This window comes from Elephas maximus, chromosome 4 (genome assembly GCF_024166365.1).
Source record: "Elephas maximus indicus isolate mEleMax1 chromosome 4, mEleMax1 primary haplotype, whole genome shotgun sequence".
NCBI classification, from domain to species: Eukaryota; Metazoa; Chordata; class Mammalia; order Proboscidea; family Elephantidae; genus Elephas; species Elephas maximus.
In genome coordinates, this window is record NC_064822.1 from 20,374,027 (window position 1) to 20,399,949 (window position 25,923).

The following is a 25,923-nucleotide window of genomic DNA, read 5'->3' on the forward strand; positions in this document are numbered from 1 at the left end:
TGCAAAAAATTAACTAAACACAAAAGTAGTCAGTATTAGAAGAAGTGAGGGACAAAAAAGCCATCATACACTGAAAACAACAAAATGGCAGAAGCAAGTCCTTCCTTATCAGTAAGTTATTAATTTAGATTTAAATAGATTAAGCTCTCCAACTAAAAGGCGGAGATCAGCAGAACAGATAAGAACATAATAAAACTGTATGCTGTCTGCAAGAGACCCACGTAAATCCAAATACACTGGATTGAATATAAAAGAATGAAAAAAATATTCCATGCATATAGTGGCCAAAAGAGAGTTGGGTGGCTATATTAATATCAAACGAATAGGCTTTTAGTCAAAACCTTTTAAAACACACAAAGAAGGTTGTCATATAATGATAAAAGTTTCAATTCATCAAGAAGAGATAACAGTTATAAATATGTAACCAAAAGGTTGGTGGTTGAAACTGCCAACCACTCCGTGGGAGAAAAATCTGCTCCCATGAGGATTACACCCCAGGAAACCATGTGGGGCGGTTCTGTTTTGTGTTACGGGATTGTTATGATTCGGAATTGACTTGATGGCACACAACAACAACATGCGCCTAATAACAGAGGCCTAAAATGTATTAACAGACTTGATGGCAGGAAATTGACAGTTCTACAATAATAGCTAGAGACTTCAATTTACCACTTTCAATAATCTAGGGAAAAGATCAATAAGGAAATAGAGCATTTAACACTATAAACCAACTAGATCTAACAGACGTATCTAGAGCATTCCACTCAACAGCAGCATAATACACATTCTTCTTGAGTAACATGGATCATTCTCCAGGATAGATATGTTAGCTCACAAAAAAATGTGTCAGTCAATTTAAAAAGATTAGAATCATACAGAGTATCTTTCCTGACCACAATGGAATGAAACAGGAAATCAAGGACAGAAGGAAAACTGGAAATTCACAAATATGTGAGAATTAACATATTGTTAAACAACCAATAGGTCAATGAAGAAATCACAAGGAAAATTAGAAATTACTTAGAGAAAAATAAAAACAAAAGCACAACATTCCAAAACATGGGATACTGTGAAGGCAGTGTTCAGAGGGAAATTTATAACTCTAAATGCCTACCTTAAAAAAAGAAGAAATATCTCATGTCAGTAACCTAACTTAAGAGCAAAATAAGACCTAAGCTATCAGAATGAAGGAAATAATAAAGACCAGAGCAGAAATAATTGAAATAGAGAATAGAAAAACAATAGAGAGAAAGAACCAGAAGATGGTTCTTTGTAAAGTTCAATAAAGTTGACAAATCTTAGCTAGGCTTAAAAAGATAAAAAGAAGATTCAAGTAACTAAAATCAGAAATATAAGTGGTGACATTTCTACCAACCCTACTGAAATAAAAGTAATTATAGTACTCTGAACAATTGTACACTAACAAATTAAGTAACATAACTGGAATGGACAAATTGCTAGAAACAAAAAAATTACCTAAATTAACTCAAGAAGAAATAGAAAATCTAGACACTAATAACAAGGGAAGAAATTGAATCTTTGTAATCAGAAATCTCCCAACAAAGAAAGGTACAGGGCCAGAGGACTTCGCTGCTGAATTTTATCAAACGTTTAAAGGAGAATCAACACCAACTCTTCTTGAACTCTTCCAGAAAAATAGAAGAGGAGGGAACACTTCTGAACTCATTCTGTGAGACCAGCATTACCCTGATACCAAAGGCAGACAAAGATACCACAAGAAAACCACAGACCAATATCTCTTATGAGCATAGATGCAGAAATCTCAACAAAATACTAGGAAACCGAATTCAAGATCATTTAAAAGGGTTTTACACCATGACCAAGTAGAATTTACCCTAGAGTTGCAGAAGTGGTTCAACATGAGAAAAACAGTGTAGCACACTACATTAATAGAACAAAGGAAAAGAACTACATGATCATTTCAATCGATGCAGAAAAGGAATTTGACAAAATCTAAAAGTCTTTTATGATAAAAACACTCAGCAAACTAGGAAAAGAAGGCAAAATTCTCAACATGATAAAGAACATTTATGAAAAATCCACAATTAACATACTAAATGGAGGAAAACTGAGAGCATTCTGTCTATGACCAGGAACAAGACAAGGGTGCCCACTTCTACAACTGCTGTTGAACAATGTACTAGAAGCTGTAGCCAGAAAAATCAGTCAAGGAAAAGTTATCATCCAAAACAGAAAAGAAGTAAAATCTATTTGAAGACGATATGATCCTGTATATAGAAAATCCCAAAGAATCCCCAAGAAAGCTAGTAGAGCTAATAAAGGAACTCAACAAAGTTGCAGTATACAAGATCAACACACGAAAATCAGTTATGTTTCTGTATATCAGCAATGAATTACCTTAATAGGTGCGGTGTGGTGGATCACTTTTGTGTGTGGCCTTTCTGGCCATGGTCTTATAACTCCCACCCAAATGATTGGGTGGATCTGTGCATATATGGTAATTGTGGCCCACCAAAGGTATTGGTCAGTTTTGTCATCCAGCAGGGCTTGAAATGAGCTGCCCGGGGGAGTCGGGAGAGAGAAGACCCCACCACCACCAAGGAAGAGCAGGCAGGAGCCAGCACGTCTTTTGGACCCGGGACCCTGGCACTAGAAGCTCCTGGATCCAGGAGACAAGAGAGTGAGCTATAACCCTGAAGATGGTGAGAAGTGGTGGCAGAAGAGACCTGACAGGAGAGACTTGGAAGCAGAGAACCGGCAGCAGGAGATGGCGCAGGGGAATTCCCAACCCACGGAGAGAGAAAGCTAAGTGCCTTTGGGTTAGAGGCTTAGGGCCAGGGAGAAGCATGCCTGTGAGCACGGTTGGGAAGAAGCTGTCCTGATGGAAGAACTGTATCCTAAGTGTTCCTGAGCCTGAATTGTAGCCTGTTACTTCCCTAATTAACCCTGTAATCATATTGACTGCGAGTTCTTTGTGGCCATTGCAATGGATTATCAAACCCAGTAGAGAGTGCTGTGGGAGGGATAGTTGGTGTCAGAGTTGGTAAAGATGGCGGAGAGAGGAGACATGTTTGACCTCCACCTCATAGCAATCAGCCTTGGGCTGTTAATCTTGATTCTCCTTCCCCGTTGTGAAGTTAGAGGAGGTCAGACACTCCCCTCATGCCATTTTTACAATAGGAAATAAAACAATTCCATTTACAATGCATCTAAAAGAGTAAAATACCTAGGAATAAATTTATCCAAGGAGGTGAAAGATGTATACAGTGAAAAGTATAAAACATTTCTGAAAGGAATGAAAAAACAAAATAAATAGAAAGATATCCCATATTCATTGATTGGAAGATATAATATTGTTAAGATGTCACTTCCACCCAAAGCAATCTGCAGATTCAACACAATCCCTATCAAAATTCCAAGAACCTTTTTTGCAGAAATGGAAAAGCCAATCATCATAAAAATGTTAATATAGAATTGCAAGGGGTCCTTAATAGCCAAAACAATCTTGAAATAGAAGAACGAAGTACAATGACTCATGCGTCCTGATTTCAAAACGTGTTATAAAGCTACTGTAATCAAAACAGTTTGGTAGGATAGACATACAGACCGCTGAAATAGGATTTGAATACAGAAATAGACACATACACATATGGCCAGTTATTTCCAAGAGGGTACAAGTCTATTCAATGGGGAAAAACAGTCTTTTCAATAAATGATGCTGAGACAACTGGATCACCATATGCAGAAGAATGAAGCTGGATCTACACCTCACATCATATGCAAAAATTAACTCAAAATAGATCAAAAGCCTACAAATAAGAACTAAAACCTTCGGTTTTTAGAAGAAAATATAAGGGTAAAGCCTCAAGACCTTGTTTTTGACAGTGAATTTTTAGATAAGACTCCAAAACATGAGCAACAAATGAAAAAATAAATTACACTTCGTCAAAATGAAAAACTTGTGCATCAAAGAACTGTATCAACACAGAGACAGGCTACAGGCTGGGAGACAGTGTTTGGGAGCCGTGTATCAGGTAAGAGTTTAACACCCAGAGTGTATAAAGAACTACAACTCAATAACAAAAAAACAGTCCAATTAAAAAGTGGGCTAGGACTTGAGTAGGCATTTCTCCAAAGAAGATATACGAATGGTCAATAAGCACACGTTAAAAGATACTCAGTGCTGCTAGTTATTAGGAAAATGCACATTAAAACCACAATGAGATACAGCTTCACACCCATTAGGGTGACTGTTACCAGAAAAATAGAAAATAACAGATGTTTGCAAGCTTGTGGAGAAATTGGAAATCTCAACCACTGTTGGTGGGGATGTAAAGTGGTGTAGCCACTGTGGAAAACAGGCAGTTCCACCAAAAGTTGGAATTACCATAAAAAAAAAAAAGTACATGACTCAGTAATTCCTCTCCTAGGTATAAACCCAAAAGACTTGAGAGCAGGGATTCAAACAGAGACTTGTACACCAGTGTCCATTGCAGTATTATCCACAATAGCTAAAAAGTGGGACAATCATATGTCAGATGAATGGATAAACAAAATGTGGTATATTCATACAATGGAATATTACTCAACCACAGACAAATTAAGTTCTGATACGTGCTACCACATGGATGAACCTTGAAAACGTTATGCTGAGTGAAATCAGTCAGACACAAATGATTCCATTTATGTGAAATATCTAAGTAGGCAAATGCACAGAGACAAAAGTTTATTAGTGGTGACCAGGGACTGGGGACAGACACTTAAAAATGGTTAAAATGGCAAGATTTTTGTTGTTGTCGTTGTTATATATTTTACCACATTTTTTTTTTTTTTTTTTTGATGTAGGCCTTAGCAATTATAAGGCACTTCCAAATATCCCCTGGTGAGGGTTGTAGGGGTGGGAGAGCAGGGGAGGGAAATGCCTGGAGGGCAGGTGGCTAGTGTGTATCTTCCAACCACATTTGTAACATTGTACACAGCAGTTGTACTTCTATAGGAATTTTGTCCAAGGAAATACAGTATTCCAAAAAAGAAAAAAAAAACTTTACACTCAGAGATGTTCTTACCAAGTATTACTTATAACACTAGAAAAATTAGAAATGCCTTAAATATCCAAAAAATAAGATTGACTAAATTAATTTAAATATTCATAGTTTACTATATTTTTCAGCAATTAAATATCATGTTTTAGAAGAATATTTCGTTGCATGGGGAACTCTGAACAGATGATAAAACATGATATATAATTCAAATATTGTTTTCCAGTTGGAAACACAAATTTTTTTGTGTGTATGAACAGAGAAAGACTAAATGAAATGTACCAAAATATTAGCAAAGTATTATTTGGGGGGATGAGTTTTGTGGTACTTTTCTATGTTCTCAAGTTTATGTAGTGAGCATGCACTACACTTATAGTTAGAAAAAAATAGTTTTTTGAAGTATGATGGCTTAGAGTCGCTTAAAATCAAAATTGTAGTGCACGGAAGTGTCTCATAGCTTAAAGTAGAAGACTGACTACAGGTCAAGCAATTGACAGCAATAACATTTATTCACTGAAGCTCTAATTTGTATACTCAGGTATCAGACCATTTTTCCAAGCAATTTATTTATGTAAATAACCTCTCCTCCTCCTCCTCCTTCTCAGTCATCCACCCAGTGCCATCAAGCCGATTCTGACTCACAACGAACCTGTAAGACAGAGTAGAACTGCACCACAGGGTTCCCAAGGCTGTAAATCTTCACAGAAACAGACTGCCACACCTTTTTCCCGTAGACTGGCTGGTGGGTTCAAACGTGGACCATTTGGTTAGCAGCCAAGCACCTTAACCACTGTGCCACCTCAGACATAGCATGTGCGTATGATCCTGAAATGGTTATGTATGCTGAGTTGGTCACACTAGTCAGTTTATTCATTGTATCTGCTCAAAACCGTTCCCCAGAGTCTGAAGAAATAGTTGCCAATTCATTGGACTTCTTTATATAGAAAATCGTCACTTTTTACCAATTACTATTTTGACTTTTTTTGATATTTTGATATCATGTTTGATAGAGGGCCAGTGAGAATGAGAGAAACCCTCAGTGAGATGAATTGACACAGTAGCTGCAATAATGGACTCGAACATACCCATGATAATGAAGATGACACAGGACCGGGCAGTGTTTAGTTCTGTTATACATAAGGTCTCCATGAGTTGGAGCCAATTTAGCAGCATCTAACAACAAATTTTGCCAGTATTCTTATTTAGCATTGTCTAATGAAGTTCTTCTTTCCCTTTGACTTAACCTTTACCTTCATTTGACGTTTTCTGCTGCTATTTAGGCTCACAAAACCGAGCCAAACCAAACCAGTTGTCATTGAGTCAACTTTGACTCACGGTGACCCCATGTGTTTCAGAGCAGAACTGTGTTCCGTAGGGTTTTCAATGACTGTAATCTTATGGAAATAGATCTCTAGGCCTTTTTTCCACCATGCACCATCCTTTTGGTTACTAGTTGAGTGCTTAACTGTTTGTACCACCTAGGGATGCAATTCATGCTCACAACCGCACAGTAATAAAAGTCATAGCATAGACCTAGGATTTTTTGAAGCCCCATATGGTTACCATGAGTCCGTGTATATGAGATTATGCCTGCCTTGTATGTTCCGTCTCTTTTCTGCATTGGACCCTTCCTGAACCTATAAATACAGATAAATTCCCCTTTGCTAGCATAGTTGACCTGTTCTCCTTCCTCTGCTTCTGTGACAGGTCATAATTCCTCTTTAGTCACTCCCTGACTTTTCTTGTGCTCTGAAGGTAGCATTTCTTCTAGAGACTGTTCGTGCCTCTGTTCTTTCTCCATAGTTTCCTGAGTCTCCTGAGACTCCGGTGTCACCTCCACAGTGATGACTCAGATCTACAGTCCTAGCCGCAGCCTCTGTCTCACATGCTAGTCGTCTCAGCGTGTACCATCTCAGATCCCTTCAGCTAAACGTGTTTTCTCCCTGTGTTTATATGGTGTCTTCCATAAACTGTAAGCAGCTTAAAAGCAAAAGTCACATCGGAATCATCTTTTTAAACCTTCCCCAGCATTGCCTGATATTTGCAGAGTGGATGAATGTCTGTTCCCAAACTATCTGCAAGTATAAATAGGTAGCTTAAAAAGTAGTAAATCCTCCAGTTCTGCAAAGATTTCGGAATGATTTTGCATGTGTTCATAGACAATACGTCCCATTGGTGGGAGGAAGATAGAGATATTCTAACTAAATGTAATATTGGGAAGTAGGAATGTGAAGGAGACCTGCCAGATTGCTGGAGTGATGCCAGAGCACTAGGCTCGATGTACAGCCTGCCAGTCCCCGTGTGACCTTCCTGCGCCCATGTGCTCATAATCCCTGTGGTCATAGTCATTTGCTATAGTCAGACACTGGATCTTTTGGAAAATTGTGTTTACTGGACATGACTGAAGCACCCTAAAATGGACTTCTCATTAGAAACATTAGAGAAAATCAGGTGAGGCTGGCTGGTGAGAATCAAAGACATGAATGAATTTGTTTTAGGCTGTCGTGGAGAAAGCACAGCCCAAGGAGACCCTTGCCTTTTAGATGTGACCTGCTGTTCCCCACGGCTGTCTTGTTATGGAGACAGTTCTCTTTTAAACTATCTGAAGGATCATAATAGCAGTTTGAGCTGTAGGTTATTCTTCTAAAAGGGCCAAGGCCAAGCATCTGCATTAGTCCTTGTCTTAGTTACCTAGTGCTGCTTTAACAACTGCCACAAGTGGGTGGCTTTTACAAACAAATTTATTTTCTCACAGTTGAGGAGTCTAGAAGTTTGAATCCAGGGCACCAGCTCTAGCGGAAGATTTTCCCTCTTTGTCTGCTCTGGGGATAGGTCCTTATGTCTTTTCAGCTTCTGTTCCTTGGTTCCTTGGCAATTTTCATAATGGCATGGCATCTGTCTTCCCCCTTCTGTGTTTCTTTGCTTCTGTGCCTAATTCGCTCTTTTTATGTCTCAAAAGTGATTGATTTTAGACACATCCTACACTGATATGGCATCATTAACATAGCAGAAAACCCTATTCCCAGATGGGATTACATCCACAGGTATAGGGGTTAGGATTTACAACATATATTTTTTGGGGGGGACTCAATTCAATCCATAACAGTTCCCCACCCTCCACTACCTCATACAGTTGTCGGGTGCCATCACGTCGGCTCTTAAGCACAGTGACCCTGTGCAAAACAGAAGGAAACACCATCCAGTCCTGCGCCATCCTCACAACCGTTGCTGTGTTTGAGCCCATTGTTGCAGCCACTGTGTCACTCCATCTTATCAAGGGTCTTCTCTTTTTCACTGACCCTCTACCAAGCATGATATCCTTCTCCAGGGACCTCGTATATACATTTATAAAAAAAGCCCCAAGTATTATTTTTATGATTATTATACTGTGATTTCTACTTAAAGCAACCTTCTAGCCCAGCACTGTCCGTACAGTAGAAACGTAACACAAGCCACATGCATAATTTTAACTTTTTCAGAAGCAGCATTTTAAAACGTAAAAAGAAACAGGTGAGATTCATTTAATATATTTAATTTTACTCAGTATTTCCAACATACAGTTTCACCTGTGGCAACAGCCACATTTTACCTGCTCAGTAGCCACACACGGCTAGTGACAACTGCGTGAACACCGCAGTCAGGTTTATTATGAGCACCACCACTTCCCCCACTCTCCTTGATCGTAGACTCTTCTAAAATGATTGAACCCTTGGCCCACAGGCATGAGCGATGCTTCCTGTTTGTTGCAAGAAGGGTGTTTGTTCATAGGCTGTCCTCCACGGCCAGTGTAATAAATTGGGACGTGTTCTTGTGCAAGCTTTATAGTAGGAAGCAAATCATGGAAAACTTATATTTTGGGGACTTGTTTACATATAGAAGAGCATCTGTTATTTATTTTTTAAAGCAGAAACAACAGCCAGCTCTTTCTGTTTAACCTACTGTTTTTTATTAGCTGCATTAGAAGTATGCTGCAGTAATGGCGTGTTAACTGTGCTAGTTCCCATCACTGAGATTTTTCTCCCCAGTGCTTTACATCTACAGAATATTTAGTTGCTTCTTCCCAAGTGCCCACAAAGTAAGCCAGTGGCATTTTTTTAAACTTTAATTTTTTTACCTTCCGAAGTTGAAATTAAGGTGAATGCAATTCACGATTGTTTTCTTATGGGGACTTGTTGCTCCCAGATAATTCATTAATTCACTCCCCAGAAAAGGAGGGTTGGTGTTTTCCTTAGTAATTCACCATGTGAATCAGGGAAGACACAGATTCTTTGGTGAAGAAGAGATTGTTTTCAGTGCCACAGCCAACTCGTGTAATGTTTTTTGCTTTCGTTGCAGTAACTTCTTCAGAATTTAAAATATAAATCCCATTTGACTTTTTATTCATTGCTTAATAGTTTTCCAGTTTTTATTTAATTTAACGTAAAACTTTAAAATGGTAACAGATGTACGTTCCTGGCAACTGAAATTTTTTGTCTTTAGAATAGGTATTCAGTGGGTGGGTTACCCTGCATCACCATTCTGTCAAAATACCTCCTAAGATTTCTTTTAATAAAGGTCAGCCGTAGTGAACTGATTTTGCTGTAACTTCCTATCAGGCGTGTTGGTTTCTGTATGGAAAACTCCAGCTTTCCCTCACAAGTGCTGATGAGAATGCCAGGTGAATTACACTGTGGGTCTGGAGCCACTTGTGTGTAACATTTTTTTTTTTTCTTAGCAACTAGTACTTTGGAAAATGGAATGTGTAACTGAAAATCAGTGGTATTTCTCTTGAGGTAAAAGTTTGTATTGAGATTACCAAAGAACGAGTGGTGATGAACCATGCCATAGGAGTTCGCTGTGGTGTGTGTCACATTGTAGACTTACTGTATGGTGGAGTCATGTCATAAGTATTTCACCCTATACAGATTCAACCTTGCCATCTGGGGCAAAGAGAAAAAGAAAGAAAAATATGATTAAAATGGTGTGGGCATTCGGGCCTGCCAAACCACTCCATGAGTAAATACCGCAGTGTCCTGGGTGAGGGTAAGAGAGAAGGTGACCTGCATCGGCAGTTCCACTCCCTGGTTCTCGTTCCCCCATTCTTTCCCAGTGTAAGCACCTTGTCTGGCTGAGAGTAACTCCATTGTTCAAACAGGAACATTTTTCATCCAACATGTCCTTTAAATGCAAGACAATCACTGCATCTAGTGGTCAGCCAATACACGGCTTCCATTTCTGCCTGTGGAGGAAAACCTGATTGTGGCGGACTTAATATGAAACAGGATGCCTCGCTCCAGCACAGTCCTAAGGACTTTTTGCAGACGATTTTGATTAACTGCCCATCACACTACATGCTGATTTGAGAGCCTAACACCCTCCCAGGTGCCACTCCTCCACACCAGTGTTCCAGAGTGTGACTTGAGGATTTCCTGTTTGTTATTGGATTAACCATTGAAAGTGGCAAACAGCCTTGTGAAAAGTATCTCTCAGAAGGCTGCATGCGGATTAAACTTCGTGTTTTTAAGTGAATGGAAATTTTCTTGAACCAGGGTGTAAAAATATTTTGAAATACACTCTTGGCTGCTGATTGTGAGTCACCCAAGCCTCTCAAATCTCATGACCCCTGAAAATGAAATGTTTTGTCTTTAGAGTAGGGATTGTCCTCTGGCAGAAAAGCTGATTATTGATAGAGGATTAGCTTCTCCTTTCCAGAAGATGGGGGGAAAAATGTGTTCCAGAAGCTGAATGGAGAATACTTGTTTCAGATAGCATTGTGTGAAGACAGGCATACTGTAGCACTGGGCAACAGGGTGGGTGAGTGAACCCTAGGTAACAGGAAGAGCTGCCTCAATGGGAAGAGAAGGATGAGCCAGTACTCACAGCATTTCTTGATGCCATGGCAACCCCAAATAATGAGACGTAATCCATTTTATTTAGTAATGGTGAGCCATGTGCTACTTTCCAGTTAAAAAAACCGGCCACACCCAAGACAGCTAACCTGTCTTTCCAGATACCAAGTGTAGCCATGAATGGGGTCTCCCCACCACCACCAATTTGGCCTCACAATCAGCTTTGCTTTGGATCTTTGCTACGTCTTCACTTTGAAGAGCCCGAAGTACACTGGAGTACAGTCGTTTTCTTGGGTTTCGCTGAGTGAATGCACTTAGAACGGCTTGCTTTTGAAGACTGCCAAATTTTAACTTTTTGGTTTGTTTTCTTTGACTCCTGTATAACATTTAAAAAAAAAAAAATTTTTTTTTTTTTTTTTTGTATAACATAGATCTTTTTTTTAACCTCTCATTGTCATGTTCTCTCTTGCTCTTCCACTCTGTGTATCTGTTTCTATTTTCTTGTTTTTTTACCTTATGTAAGGGGAAAAGTAATAAAGGAAAATGTGTGTGAAGCGAAGACTCAGTGCATAGAAATGTAAGCTAAATCTCTCCTCCTTGCAAGAAACTGAGTGACAACTTTGGGGGAGTAGGAGTCTGAAGACCTGACTTGGCAACTAATTGGGAAATTTCTCACAAGTTCCCCCCTCCGTTGTATCCCCTGGTTCTCTGTGTCTGAAGGAAGGAGCTGTTAAGGTGTTGGGAGCCTCCCAGAGCTAGATATGATAATCAGTTTGTTTTGTGAAACTTTCGGTAAAATCGGGTGCTGGTAGTTTTATGTTGACACATTATAAAATATTCTCTTACATGCCCACCAGATTCCCCTGACATGACCATGTCACTAAGATCACCACTGTTCCTGAATAGCCCCAAAGAACTCTGGTCACTTTTATCCTTAAAATGCTTTCCTTATTCCATATGATTGACTCCATACTGCACTTTACCAATTGGACATCTTTCTCTATGCTTACCACTAGGATTCAGAACACCTACCTGTGTTTGCGTCAAATCTCTGATTCTCTGCTAACTAACTTCTTCTGTTTTTCCCCACCAACATTCTCTTCTTTGACCACCTACTTAAATAAAAATTATTTAGCCCAGACTGGCAATGATCATTTTTCAGCCTCTGGAGTCTAAGCAGTTTTTAAGTAGCTTATTTCATTACACTTGCGTATTGGTGCAGGTGAGCTGTGATTGTAAAGTGTATCCTCAGGAAAAACTTTTTGTTAAGTTTGTGTTTATCATTTACAATGTATTCATAGTTTTGTTTGCATTTCCTAAGAGTGACTCCCATACTATTCGGATGTTTCTTAGTACTTATTTTGCTACTGATTTTCCCCAGCAACCATTTCTTAAGGCACTTTTCAATCCAAATGTGTTTTCGGGTGTTTGAAAAATCTACATGCAATTGAGTTTGACAGCTAGCTTTTTTTTTTTTCCTTTTTGACTGGTGCTTTTTTCTTTTTTTTTTTGTTCTTGTTTTCTTAGTTTTTTGCCTTTTGAAATGATCTTTTTATTTAAAAAACTTTTTAAATGAATCTTATTTATTAAAGTATGAGTCCTATAGATTTATATTAATTCTTACTGCCCATACTACACTGTAAGTCCCAAAGTCACTAAGTTGAGATATATAATCTCAGCTTTTTTTTTTTTTTTTTAAGTTCAGGTAATTAATTTTTAAAGTGTTTTTATTATCCCTAATATACCCAGGTGCCTCTTCAGTGTTTTAGCATGGCCCCGTTTATCCTAACCAGATCAATCTCAGTGTTTATCTCATAAGTACACACTGATGCTCAGAGAGGAAAGAAACAATTTATTGATCAGGGAAACCTTAAGTTCTTAGTGGATTGAAAGGGGAGTGACTGCTAATTATTGTTGTTAGTTGCCGTCAAGTTTATTCTGACTCATGGTGATCCCGTGTATGCAGAGCAGAACTGTTCTATAGGGTTTTCAAGGCTGTGACCTTTCAGAAGCAGATTGCCAGGCCTGTCTTCTTAGGCACCTCTGGGTAGGTTCGAACCACCAATCTTTTGGTTAGCAGTCAAGCACTTAACCGTTTGCACCAGAGGAAACCTAAGGGCATGAGATTTTGGGGTGGGTGTGATGAAAATATTCTAAAATTATGGTGATGGTTGTGTAACTCTGTGAATATACTAAAAATCATTGAATTAAACATTTTAAATAAGTGACTTGTATGTGAATTATATCTCAATAAAGATGTTATTTTAAAAAATTCTTACTGAACCCCTTGTCCTTCTAATATTCAGGGTACAATAGCAAACTCATTGACTTGTGTCCAGCTTCATAAACGAGCTGAGAAGATAGCCGTGATGCTGATGGAACGAGGGCACTTGCAAGATGGAGATCACGTTGCTTTAGTCTACCCACCAGGTAAAAAAACGTGGCTTATGTTGAACCCCAGAGAGATCCAGTCAGAGCCCCTAGAGGAAAAAAAAAAAAAAAAAAGAGGCCCTTATTGCACAGTGGTACATGATGAACAGACTGGCTGCATTAGCACAGCACATTTACACTATATCCAGTTTGATTCTAACTGGGTTCCTGTGTGTCTAGTTACAGCCACATAGAGGGAACATGCTGCGTACTTTTAGAGGCTTAAATAAAGTAACTTTTTACGAAGCCTTTTGTACCCAAATTTGTTTTATTAGATATCTGATACAGTTCATTTAATTGATCATGGTTAAATTTTTAACTACTGAATTGGTAATCATGAAGTCAAGTAATTCCTTATAGAAATTACACTCCTGGCCATCGTTGGCATCTCATGCCTGAAATAACAGACCATACAAAAGTGATTACTGAAGCTTCACAAAACCCCGCAGGGACCGAACAAGGAGTTTGTTAGAGGGCTTCGTTGCTCACTTAACCTTCTCATTTATTCCGTAATAGTATTTACGTTAACAGGGATGATCAGCTTTTGTTTCATGTAAAAATGTTTGTTTTCTCCCTTGTGTAGGAATAGACCTGATTGCAGCATTTTATGGCTGCCTGTATGCAGGCTGTGTCCCAATAACAGTCCGCCCTCCACATCCACAGAACATCGCAACAACGTTACCTACTGTAAAGATGATCGTGGAGGTAACAAAGACCTGGAAATGTCCCCTCGATCTGAGCGCTGAGCTTGTAGATCCGTTATTCCGTGTTCACTCTGGTGGACGTAGACTATGAAATCTTCTAGTGAAGGGTGCTGGCTGTGTGTGTGGGCCATGGGAGTATGTGTGTGCCTGCCTGTGGAGTCACACAGTAGGACATATGGTCTCTGCCTTCAGGGAGCTTGTAATCTAGTTCTAGAACCAAGATTTAAATTTCTGTACGGAATTAAGGGCCAAGTGGTATAACAACTACTCCGGCAGCTTCAAATTTAAGGTACCCTAGGGAAAGCAAAAGGAGCCCTGGTGACACAGTGGTTAAAGTGCTCAGCTGCTAACCAAAAGGTCAGCAGTTCAAACCCAGCAGCTGCTTCATGGAAGAAGACGTATCATTCTACTTCCGTAAAGATTACAGCCTTGGGAACCCTACGGGGGCAGTTCTGGCATTACTAATATTACTGTGAGCTACTGCACCAAACCCAGCTGAGCTAACCAAACCAAGTAAAAATGAAATACTTTTAAAAAAGGTTTTCCTTAAGTTTTAGGAGTTTCCTTATCTTTTTTGAAACTATAGATTTGTTGGGGTTTTTGTTGTTGTGGTGGTTGTTTTGTTTTTACTCATGGGGAAGCATGAGAGGGTTATGATCTTCTCCCCTCACCCCCCATCCTTAGAGGAGAACCACAAGAGACAAAATGATTTGGGAATAGAGAATAATACCAATGTTCTGCCCCCAAAGTTAGACTTCATATAATTGTGTTGGAGTACTTTCATGATGATGGCTACTCCTGTTAGAAAATGTTTGTTATATACCTGGACATATGTGACACATCTAACAGATACAATAGAACATAAAAATTAACAGAGCTAATGGTGAGAGCCCTGGTGGTGCAGTGGTTAAAGCTTTCAACTGCTAACTGAAAGGTCAGCGGCTTCATGGGAGAAAGTTGTGCAGTCTGCTTCTACAGACATTTACAGCAGTGGAAACTCTATGGAGTTGCTATGAGTTGAAATCGACTCGACGGCGATGGGTTTAATGGTGAGCACAGTTAGTTTAGATGCTTTTCTGAGTGTGATCAGAACACTGTGGAACCTACTTAGCCAGGGAAACTTCGGAGCACATGTACAGGTTTCTCATTCCCCCTTTACTTCATCCGTGTGCTCCCGTAATCAGCTTCCTAGCTGTCTTGTGCCTCAGCTTTCCCAGGACTGTCTTTAAAGAAGAAACACTATTCATGGTAATCTGATTTGCTTATCCAGAGCTCCATTTAATGTGTGCCTGATGAGCACTCAATCAGTACTTTCATCTGTGGCTTACGTTCATTCACTACGTCACGTGGACTTCAGTGTACCTACTTTGTTCTCCGACCCTCAGGTGAGTCGCTCGGCCTGTTTAATGACAACACAGCTAATATGTAAATTGTTACGGTCCAGAGAGGCAGCAGCAGCTGTAGACGTCAGGACATGGCCCCCCATACTGGACACAGGTATGTATTTGAACTGGTTAGATCTGGTTGGAAACTGGATAAGTTTGCATTGGAAGTTTGTTTGCTTATATATATTTTTAATTAGATCAGACACACTGATAGCTTTGTTTTTATCTCTAGATGATTTGCCAAAGAAGCGGCCTGCCCAGATCTACAAGCCTTCTAACCCAGATACACTAGCTTATCTTGATTTTAGCGTATCCACAACTGGGATGCTAGCTGGAGTAAAGGTGAGAAACAGACAGTCATCATAATCACAGTGACACACAGTTGGCAAGCACGCCTCTGTTGTCAGTTTGTATTTTCATGTGCAATATGATTCTGGTAGGTACTCTCACTGAAACCTGAAGAGCTATAAATGAAGCTAAGCTTCAGTCAAGCTATTAAATGTACATCTGCTTCAGTTTTTCTATCTGAATTAGCCAACTCGAATGACAGATTCTCTGCAAACATTCCCATTATTTTTTCTGTGAACAAAGCCTTGCTAACCCATGATAGATCACTGCATACGTGCTGCGTGCTTGCTGGTTCCCAGCTCTAGTATTCTGCCTTTGGTGAAGCTCTGTACACTGAGGCTGCTTTCTGTTTTAGTTTGGAGCCCTATTGTAACCTGCCAGAGGGCTGTCCATTACGACTGCAGTGATCCTTGTTCCTAGCAAAGAATGGAGCTACTGCATATGCCATCCAGAATTACGGCCCGTAAAGCTTAGGGCACGTCCTCACGGAGGTTCAACACGGAGCCGTTGGATTCTTCTGTAGCCACAAGAAGCCATTTTCCTAGTATTTCTGACTTCTGGGGTCTGCGTGATGAGTTTGCATTCTTTTCTTTGTTTAGTTTTCATAGTGTATCTACATTTTTTTAATCTACATTTTAGTAGAATTTGCGCTAGTGTAACAAGGTACAATAAAAAACAAAATACTTTTCAAGAGCTATTTAAAAGAAACAAACATGTATTTTCAGACCAAGATGAGTTAGTTACTAGAGCACTGAATTAGCTTTGAGCCTCCTGCTGTCATACCCCCAAGGGAAACACTTAACTTTGGATCAGAGCATTTTCCTGTCTATGGAAGGGTCCTGTGTTATTAAATCTGGATTCAGTAAAGATATTTTTACACAAAGCAGGGATACATAAAACAGAAATAATGTACCCTAAGTTTGTTACTTTCGGATGATTCAACTTAAGTATAAAACCAAAAAAACCAAACCAGTTACCATTGAGTCCGCTCCAACTCATGGCAACTGCATGTGTTGCACAGTAGAACTGCTCCATAGGGTTTTTAAGGCTGTGACCTTTTGGAAGCAGATCACCAGGCCTTTCTTCTGAGGCACATCTGGGGGGGTTGGAACTGCCAACCTTATGGTTTGGTTAGTACCCAAGTGCTTAACCATTTGTGCCACCCAGGACTCCTTAATCTAAGTATAAATACACCAACCTGTTGCTCTCCAGTTGATTCCAACTCATAGCAACCCTATAGGACAGAGTACAGCTGCCCCATAGGGTTTCCAAGGAGTGGCTGGTAGGTTTGAAATGCCAGCCTTTTGGTTAACACCCTGTGCTCTTAACCACTGTGCCACCAGGCTTCCTAATCTAAGTATAACCAAAAAACCAAAACCCGATGCCGTCAAGCCGATTCTGATTCATAGTGACCCTTATAGGATAGAGTAAAATTGCCCCCATAGGGCTGGTGGATTTAACACTGCCAACCTTTTGGTTAGCAGCTGAACTCTTAACCACTGTGCCACCAGGGCTCCTAGAAAAGCCAGAGAGATAACTAGAATTTCTCTCAGAGTTATAAAAGTTTATCTTAAACTTTTGGCCATTTGACTTTTTTGATAAATACCTGAAGTAAAATATACTGTGATACTGAGTAATGAAAAATCCATGTGGTTAAAATACTAAGAGATAAAAGGTAAGCTGAAATCTTCTGGCTGAAAGTCTCTTCCTGATGGAAATCTCTCCTACCTCTGTGCCTCGTAGATTACAGAGGTAACCACTCTACTCAGAAATACATTTTGATTTAATTTCAGCTCTTGGACAAAAATATTACTGAGAGTTCAGTTACTACCATAGAAGTTAGAAGAGACAACTTTGTCCAGTAAACTGTTTACCATAGTGGGCACTATCAAATGCCTGATTTTGAGTAAAACCCATGAGGTGTGTGTTTTTATGTTTAATTTAAATTTTATAATACTACCTGCTTAAAAGTGTGGATTTGAACTCAGAAGGTTTCCTAACAGGTCACAAATATACATTTCCTTGAGAACAACAAGAAAGTCATAGAGAAGACCCAAGTAACATCTACAGTTTACTTTAGATTAATCACCTTATGGATTTCCCCACAGGCTATTTTAAAACCCATGGTGGCTTTCCCATGCTACCGAATATTCTTCTGGAACACCTTTCCTGCTCACTCTCACTTATGTGTGCAGTTGATGTGTGCCCAGGGAATGGACATTAATTTTAACATCAGCCAGAGCAAAACTGCACTAGAAGGTAAATCTGCCCAAGACAAGTCACACCACGCATTCCAGAAATAAATACAGTTGGCCTCATCCTTAATTCCTCTACATTGACCTGTCTGTTCTCCATGTCTCTTTTAGAATAGATTATTAGTTTGTTGTTTTGGGCTTCTGGAAAACTAATTCCTCATCTAAGTCTGAGTTTGTCTTGATAAGAATTGGAGATTTGTCTTAATAGGAGGCTCTAGAAAAATACTGTATTTGGGTTTTTTGGTTTCTAATGTTGGCGGGGTCCAAGATTGAATGAGTTTAGAAATTAGACATGCAGCTTTCTTAGCTACTTGTTTCCTACCCTGTTACCATTCTTGTTACGTGTCAAAACCTGTCATCTCTTATTCATCGTTCAAGACCCAGGAGCACTTCTTTCTTTCTGCCGTCTTTACACTCTGTGCACACAAAGTACCCACAGATACTGCAGTTATCTGCCATGTCTCTGAATTTCCCACTAGATTGTAAACTCCTTGAGGGCAGAGGCCACACTTTCTTTCTATATCCCTAGCTCCTAACACAACATAACAAGCACTCGGTATATTTATGTTTGCAGAGCTGAGCTGAAGAACTGTTCTCAAGATGCAAAGAGTGCCTTGCACAGAGGAAAGGATTCAGTAAAGATTTGTTTTAGTTGCTAAGCTCAGTATACAGGTAATTTGGATAGTTAGGATTTTATTAACTCCTAATCCTGGGAGGCAAGAGGTTGTAGGGATATTTATTAAGTCCAGCCTCATTTTTCTTTTAAACAAGTATTGTAGCTTTGAAAGCAGCCTAAAAAGAACTACTTTTGTTTTATATTCTAGAATAATTCTTCATTTTCATGTCTGAATTCAGTAAATGTCCATGATGGAACCTTATTTGGGACAGAACTTGCAACGAGGATCCAGTGTTTTCACAGTGGAAAGTTCCCACCCCTCCCTGACCCCCTGGTGTCTACCACCTGTCTTGGTGGAGTGATTCATGAGCCTTTCCCAGGCATTTGGCTGAGCATCCCTGATTATCACAGTGTTCCGCGCTGCTTCCCATTTAATGTTGTACGAAACGCTGCTTCAAATTCACTTGCAACATGTTTGAAAACCACTTGTGAAATTTGGTGAAGTTTTCTGTCCTTTTTTACTTTCTTTTTCCACTTAGGTATGATTGGCTAAGAAGTGTCTATAAGAAAATTAATTTTATTAGATACATGTTACAGTACTTTAAAATAATGCACGTGGTGACTAGAGTGGGAGTATTACTGGAATTGGAGAAGGGGAGAGAAGAGGGAAGCTCTTTGGTGTATAGTTTTAATTAAGGTGCTGAGATTGGATTTTGATCACCCTCAAAGTACTAGTCTGTCCGAGGGTCAGGTGTTAGAAGGCCTGTGTTCTAATTACAGCACTAATTTGTGCGACTTTAAAAAAACTCTTTAACTCCTCAGAGCATCCATTTTCTAATCAATAAAGTGAGGAGTGAGTCATTCAACATGTATTAGGACCGCTTATTGTATGACAGGTACTGTGTTGGGCCCAGGAGATGTAAAATGAATGAGACGTGGTACCTACCTAGGAGAGGTGAACATAGAAGGTAATGTCATTCCTACCTACTTTACAGGGTTGTTGTAGGGGTTGCACTAGAATCTCTTTATGTCCTAAGCTGGTATTCAAATGCAAGATAATCATTATTTCAACTGCTAGAACTTACTAGGTCCTGGAGGACCAAGAAGTTTTGAGTGTGGTTTCCTCATTGAAAGCTGGAAGACTAATGAGCCCATCAGCAGCCCATCTCTCCTAGCACAGCATGACCCAGACCTGGCCACAGCTGCCCCAGGTCCTAAAGACATCTAGGTGCACTGGGTGTTAGACACTGTGGCATTGTAACAGCGGCCTTGTTGTCTTACAGATGTCTCATGCAGCCACCAGTGCCTTTTGCCGTTCCATTAAGTTGCAGTGTGAGCTTTATCCCTCCAGAGAAGTGGCTATCTGTTTGGACCCTTACTGTGGACTTGGATTTGTCCTCTGGTGCCTCTGCAGGTGAGATTTCTCTTAATATCTTTTTTAAAAAGAAAACGCTTTCCAGGCCATTTACAGAGACTGTGCTACTATCTTGGCCAGCTAGGCAGCCCTGAGGACATGAGGTCATCACCTCCAGAAAGCATGACCTGGAGCTGAATGCAACAACCCTGCCTCTTTGGGGTTCTTCTTACTGACCCTGAATGGCACAGACCTTGCCTCTTTGGGATTCTCCTTACTAACCCTGAATGGCGCAGACCTTGCATCTTTGGGTTTCTCCTTACTGACCCTGCTGTTAGGCATAGAGTAGGTATACCTGTGTGGTATTACGATTTCTGCAGCATCTCGAAAAATTAGTCTCAATGAAGTTTTGGTGAAATCTACAGAGACAATAGCCTTCAGGGACAGTTTGAGGATTAGTCTATTGCTAATCGATATTTCTTTAAATCAGAGGCTTTGGGATTCCTTCTTATGCCTTAAAAATCTCACATTTATTCCTGGCCTAGAATTTTCACTGGATCCATGGACATTACAGGCTTTCCCTGACTTTTATGTGGAGGCGGGTGTCCAGCTGAAGGAAGTCCAGGGACAGGCCCCATGAGGGCTGAGACTCTGTATTGTCCACTGCTGTAGCCAGCAGCCAGCCCAATGCCAGGTCCTAGCAAGTGCTAGGCAAATATATATGGAATGACTGAGTAGAGATAAGTGGATGTTTATTGGCACATTATTTTCTGATAATACATATGATATATGTTCATTATAGAAATTTTAGAAACTCCAGTATCGTATAAAGGAGAAAATAATGCTGCTAATAATCATAGTACTCTGTGGTCCCCCAAAATATCCACTATTGCACAATGGTTAAGAGCTACAGCTGCTGACCACCAGCTAACCACCAGCCGCTCCTTGGAAACTGTGGGGCAGTTCTATTCTGTCCTATAGGGTCGCTATGAGTCAGAATTGACTTGACAGTGATGGGTTTTTGGTATTCACATAGTGGTATATAGTCTTTCAGATTGTATTTTCTAACATGGCATACTATTTTTTATTATCAACCTTTTCAGACATATACAAGTATATAAAGAATAGGAAGCCTTGGTGGTGCAATGGTTAAAACACTTGGCTGCTAACCTAAAGGGCAGCAGTTTGAACCCACCAGCTGTTCCATGGGAGAAAGATGTGACAGTCAGCTTCCATAAACATTACAGCCTTGGAAACCCTGTGGGGCAGTTTCACTCTGTTCTGTAGGGTCACTATGAGTTGAAATTGACTCAGTGACAACGGGTTGTAAAGAGTGGTTCTTTAAACACTCTTACCCATCTTCACCTTCAACGAGTATCAATATTTTGCCAGTTTTTTTCTATCTACCCCTTACCTTTTTTTTCCTGTTGTCTTTTTAATGAAGTATATTTTAAAGCAAATGCTGGACATGGTATGACTTTATCCATAAATATTTAAGCATGCGTACAGTCTTATAAGTAAATATACATGCATATAAAACTGGGATATTGCAGCATGAAATTGGTTATAATTTTCTTTTTTCTTAATAATCTTTAGTAAACATTTTCTTATGTCTTTTAAAACAGTTATTTCTTATACATTCATAATATTCAGTAATGGTAAATTGGATTAAAATCCTATATTTTTGGAAAACAAAGGCATTCTAATTGGGACAATTAACTGTTTTGAGAAAGCAAATATAATCGAATAATTGGAATATTGTAATTTTTGTCTCAATCCAAAATGCAATAGAATTGTATTTTTTTTCTTGGGAAATAGTTTAGAATATTCCATTTCAAAAATAAGGCCAAAGTGACTAGATATATTTGACCAACCTAGGAAGAAATGCAGAAGCCAATTCACAACTATGGATTTTATAAGAAAGTTGTCTGTTTCGTTTGGCAAAGTGTACCAGTAAAGCAAAAGCCAGTGAATGTAGTACTTTCTGCTTCTGCAGGCTCAGCAAGCCTAAAGTCACGTGAAAGCAAAAGGGAAAGACTTGACTGGTACCCACTCCCATTATACACCTGGTCTCCAGTTCTCAAATGCTTAAACCCCTTGAAAAAGCCACAGAGAAGGTCAATGTCTGCTTTATTTCCTTTTGACAAAAATAATTAAACTTTGCCCTAGAGAAATAAAGAAAGAAATGGAAACTGGTCCAAAGGCCCTTTGTCACGTTACCTGAAGAATAATTTTCCATCCTAAGGTCCAGTTTAAAGTAGATTTTGTGAGTCATGGTAATTTAAAAAAAAAAAAATTTTTTTTAGCCGGTGTGTTTCTCCCGTATTCAATTTTGAAAATTTAAAAATGATACTGACCACACGAAAGAATTGGTGTTACTATCATAATATAGCAATTAAATACGCCAATTTCCTGTGATTTTTTTTTTTCCTAGGTAGAAAAATTTACTTAAACTTTAGACGATGATTTACTTAGGATATTTCATTATAATGTATGACATCTATTAATATTTATTGGTAGTAGTAAACAAGTAAAAGAATAAAACCATTAAAAATGTAGTTTTGGGAAACACTTCATTATTTTAAATTCACACTTGGCTGCCCTTAGGGCTTGTTGCCTCTCCCCTGACAGCAGCCTTCTGTCTCCGCAGTGTGTACTCAGGACACCAGTCCATTTTGATCCCGCCTTCAGAGCTGGAAACCAACCCTGCTTTGTGGCTTCTTGCTGTGAGTCAGTATAAAGTCCGGGATACGTTTTGCTCCTATTCTGTGATGGAACTTTGCACCAAGGGGCTGGGCTCACAAACAGAATCACTCAAGGTAAGGAGCTCCGTCTGCCCAATCTCCTAGAGTGTCCAGAGGAAGACATTTGTTAACTCTATTAGAGACTATCAGTGCACAGGGTACAAAGGTTCTATGAAAATACATTATTGGAAGGGCATAGAAAAATGATTTAGTGAAGTTAAAATAATGCTTTACAAAAGCTGAGGTATAATCTACTATCACCTGAAGTTTACAAGATTATTTTCATATGACGACATTGTTCTATAACTCGTGTTTTTTTCCTTTGCACAAAATAGAATTAACAGGTCTGAGTATAAAATATTTTATTGATGTCTCTAATTCTACTAAGCCTACTTGAAAGATCCTAATTTTCTTTTTTATTTGTTCAGTGACATAAGTTCTTTAATGAAATTAACTTTGTTCTGGCGTTGGTGTGTAAGTTGGTAAGTTTGAATTTAGCCACTTTTTTTTTTATTCCTTGAAGACTCTGATTTTTAGGTCTGGACTCTAACCAAAATTCATTGTAAAATGAAGAGTTTTTTGTTTTCTTTTTTAAAAAATAGTTACCATTATATGAGAATAATAGTATTTCCCTCCATTTAAACTAGGACAATCTGATAGTGTATTTCCATGGTAAATTATGTAGTCCTTAATTATAAGTTAGTAAAGGCAAGAATAATCATGGAATCTGTTGTGATTATATTGCAATGTATTAGTCAACGTTTATATGTCTGAATGTATGACTGACGACTTGTGTATACAGATATACATGTAGATACATTCTTGTTTGTGTGAGACATATATATGTGTGTGTGTATATATGTGCACACATTATATGCATACAAATAGTGATGCAATATATTTCTCTCTCATGCTTTTTGTTTTCCTATTCAGACTTAATACAGTAAGCCTGAACAGGAAAACATAATGCAAGATAACTTTGGTATTAAGCTGTACAAATATATGTATTGTTACTTGAAGTTACATATTTATACAGGAAAATTAATTTATAAACCACTGTTAGTCATGTCCACCTATATTTATCATAGAAGAATTGAGTATGGTTCATGAACATTCCCTCTATGAGCATACGTAATAAATAACCAAAATGTGATAATAGTAACGTACTTAAGCAATTAAGCACTTTAAATATGGATTTGTTCAATCTTTACAACTACTCTTTGAAATAGGAACCATTATTGTTTCCATTGTAAAGATGAAGAAACTATAGAAATATTAGGCAACTTGCCCAAGCTCTCACATTTTGCAAATTTTGGAACCAAATTTTGAATCTCTGGCTCTCTGAAACCCCATACGCTATTGCCTCTTGAAACATATACATGTAAATACATAATTGTATTACCCAGAATTGAAGTTACTGCTAGCTATATGAAATTGTATTTATACAATTGTATATGTATTTATATACAAAAACGTTTACGTTACCTCCGCCATTTGGGAACCTTGTCGGTTGTCTTTGTGCTGGTACCACCTTGAAAGATGTGGAAAGAGCTAGATCGTTTTCTGTTTGGGTAGTTACACTCTTTATACTTCTCATTTCCATTTCAGAAGGTGTCGTGGCTCACTGCTTGCCTTTATGTTTAAATGAGATGCTTATCACTAACTTTTTTTCCCTCAGCAATACTCAGGAAGTCCCAGCTTTTCCCTCCGAGAGTGTGGTGCCTAACTCATTTCAGTTCCTTCTGTGATTTTTGCTGTTTGGCTCAGGTGACTTAATTTGGTCCAGAAATTGAGATGTGCCAATAGTGTGCTTACCATAAAAACTGAGGTGTGCTCAGTCATGAGAATGTATCTGTGACCTCCTAAGTCTCATAGGATATGAAACGGAGAGTTGTCTGTATGAAGTTGTGCAAAAATTTTACTTTTCTACTGCTATAGTTTTTTAAAAATAAGTTCTTTTTTTTTGTTTTTTTACTTCTCTCCGATGTGTGTTCTTGTGTATACATGCTTGTAGGAATACAAACAAATGCTTCTTTTCCTCTTTCCAAACTCTGTCCGTTCATTGTTTTCTTCAGGATATTGGTTTTCCTCATCTAGATTCTTGCTGTTGCTTCTTACTATTATTTAAAATACATATTTAATGACGTCCTTGATTATTTGAATGTTTGTGTAAATTTATTTTTACATAGCTATCCTGGAACAGTTTAATGACATGGGCACATGGAACCCTGGAAATGAATAGCTGTGTTGAGTTTTCTGTTGTTTGTGTGGGATTCTAAGTTAAGGAACTCCCAAGTTATATGGAAGGTTGACTTGTTATCTCTCTATTTCTAGGCAAGAGGGCTAGACTTGTCTCGTGTACGGACGTGCGTAGTTGTGGCAGAAGAACGGCCTCGGATAGCACTCACACAATCCTTTTCCAAATTGTTTAAAGACCTGGGCCTCCACCCACGGGCCGTTAGCACCTCATTTGGCTGTAGAGTGAACCTGGCAATTTGCTTACAGGTGAGTTTCATTGATATAAGTACCTGAGTCAGCGATGAGAGTAACTTTCAAGTGACAGGTATACAGCTCAGACTTGCATTTCCTGGGCATGTTTTATTTGGTTGATGCTTAGCTACTTTTAAGAGAGTATATTTTAATCAAATGCATGTGATTGGTAAATACTTGTTTCATTATTTTTTTAGTTATGATCTGCATTTGTCAGTAGCCATTATTCATAAGTTGCATTCATAGCACTTATTCTGTCCTGGAACATTTTAACTGTCATCACAGGAGCAGCAGTGTGTCCAGACAACTACCGTCAGGCTTTTGAAAGATTAGATACTAGATAGGTGTTTCATTGTAGCAAGAAATCTTGTCCTAGAAATCGTGAGTCTCCCATACATGGAAGATAGTTTCTGTTGGAAAAAGTGAATTCCATTAAGCAGGCTGGGGAATGTGCTGCTGTAATAGCAATACAGAAACAATGACAACTGTATTTCTGTGACTTGGGTGTGAGGAAATGCCTGCAAGCTAGCCATACATAAACTGTGGCTAAAAAATGTTCTTTTCTTTCTTTTTCTTCATTAGCCCCCTTTCCTACCTTCTTCATCATCTGTGTCCTTTTTTAACATGTAACTTGAGATACACCAATCCCTGGAGAAGGTCATTTTGCCAGATTAGGCATGTCTGAAAGGAAGGAAAAGGAAAGCTTTCCCGAGTGATCTTACATCACTTCATCTAGAGCCAGCCACCC

General features: G+C 38.9%; 1 protein-coding gene across 3 annotated transcripts in view; it reads left to right on the plus strand.

The window, feature by feature from the left end:
- Positions 1–25,923, plus strand: part of DIP2C (disco interacting protein 2 homolog C) — a 655,995-nt gene that overhangs the window by 521,584 nt on the left and 108,488 nt on the right. For all 3 annotated transcript variants that reach the window (XM_049881664.1, XM_049881665.1, XM_049881666.1), the window contains 7 exons: positions 13,156–13,279; positions 13,863–13,984; positions 15,369–15,480; positions 15,601–15,710; positions 19,871–20,001; positions 22,592–22,760; positions 25,020–25,190. In XM_049881664.1, the coding sequence (XP_049737621.1) occupies positions 13,156–13,279; positions 13,863–13,984; positions 15,369–15,480; positions 15,601–15,710; positions 19,871–20,001; positions 22,592–22,760; positions 25,020–25,190 (939 nt within the window). The remainder of the gene's footprint in view (positions 1–13,155; positions 13,280–13,862; positions 13,985–15,368; positions 15,481–15,600; positions 15,711–19,870; positions 20,002–22,591; positions 22,761–25,019; positions 25,191–25,923) is intronic.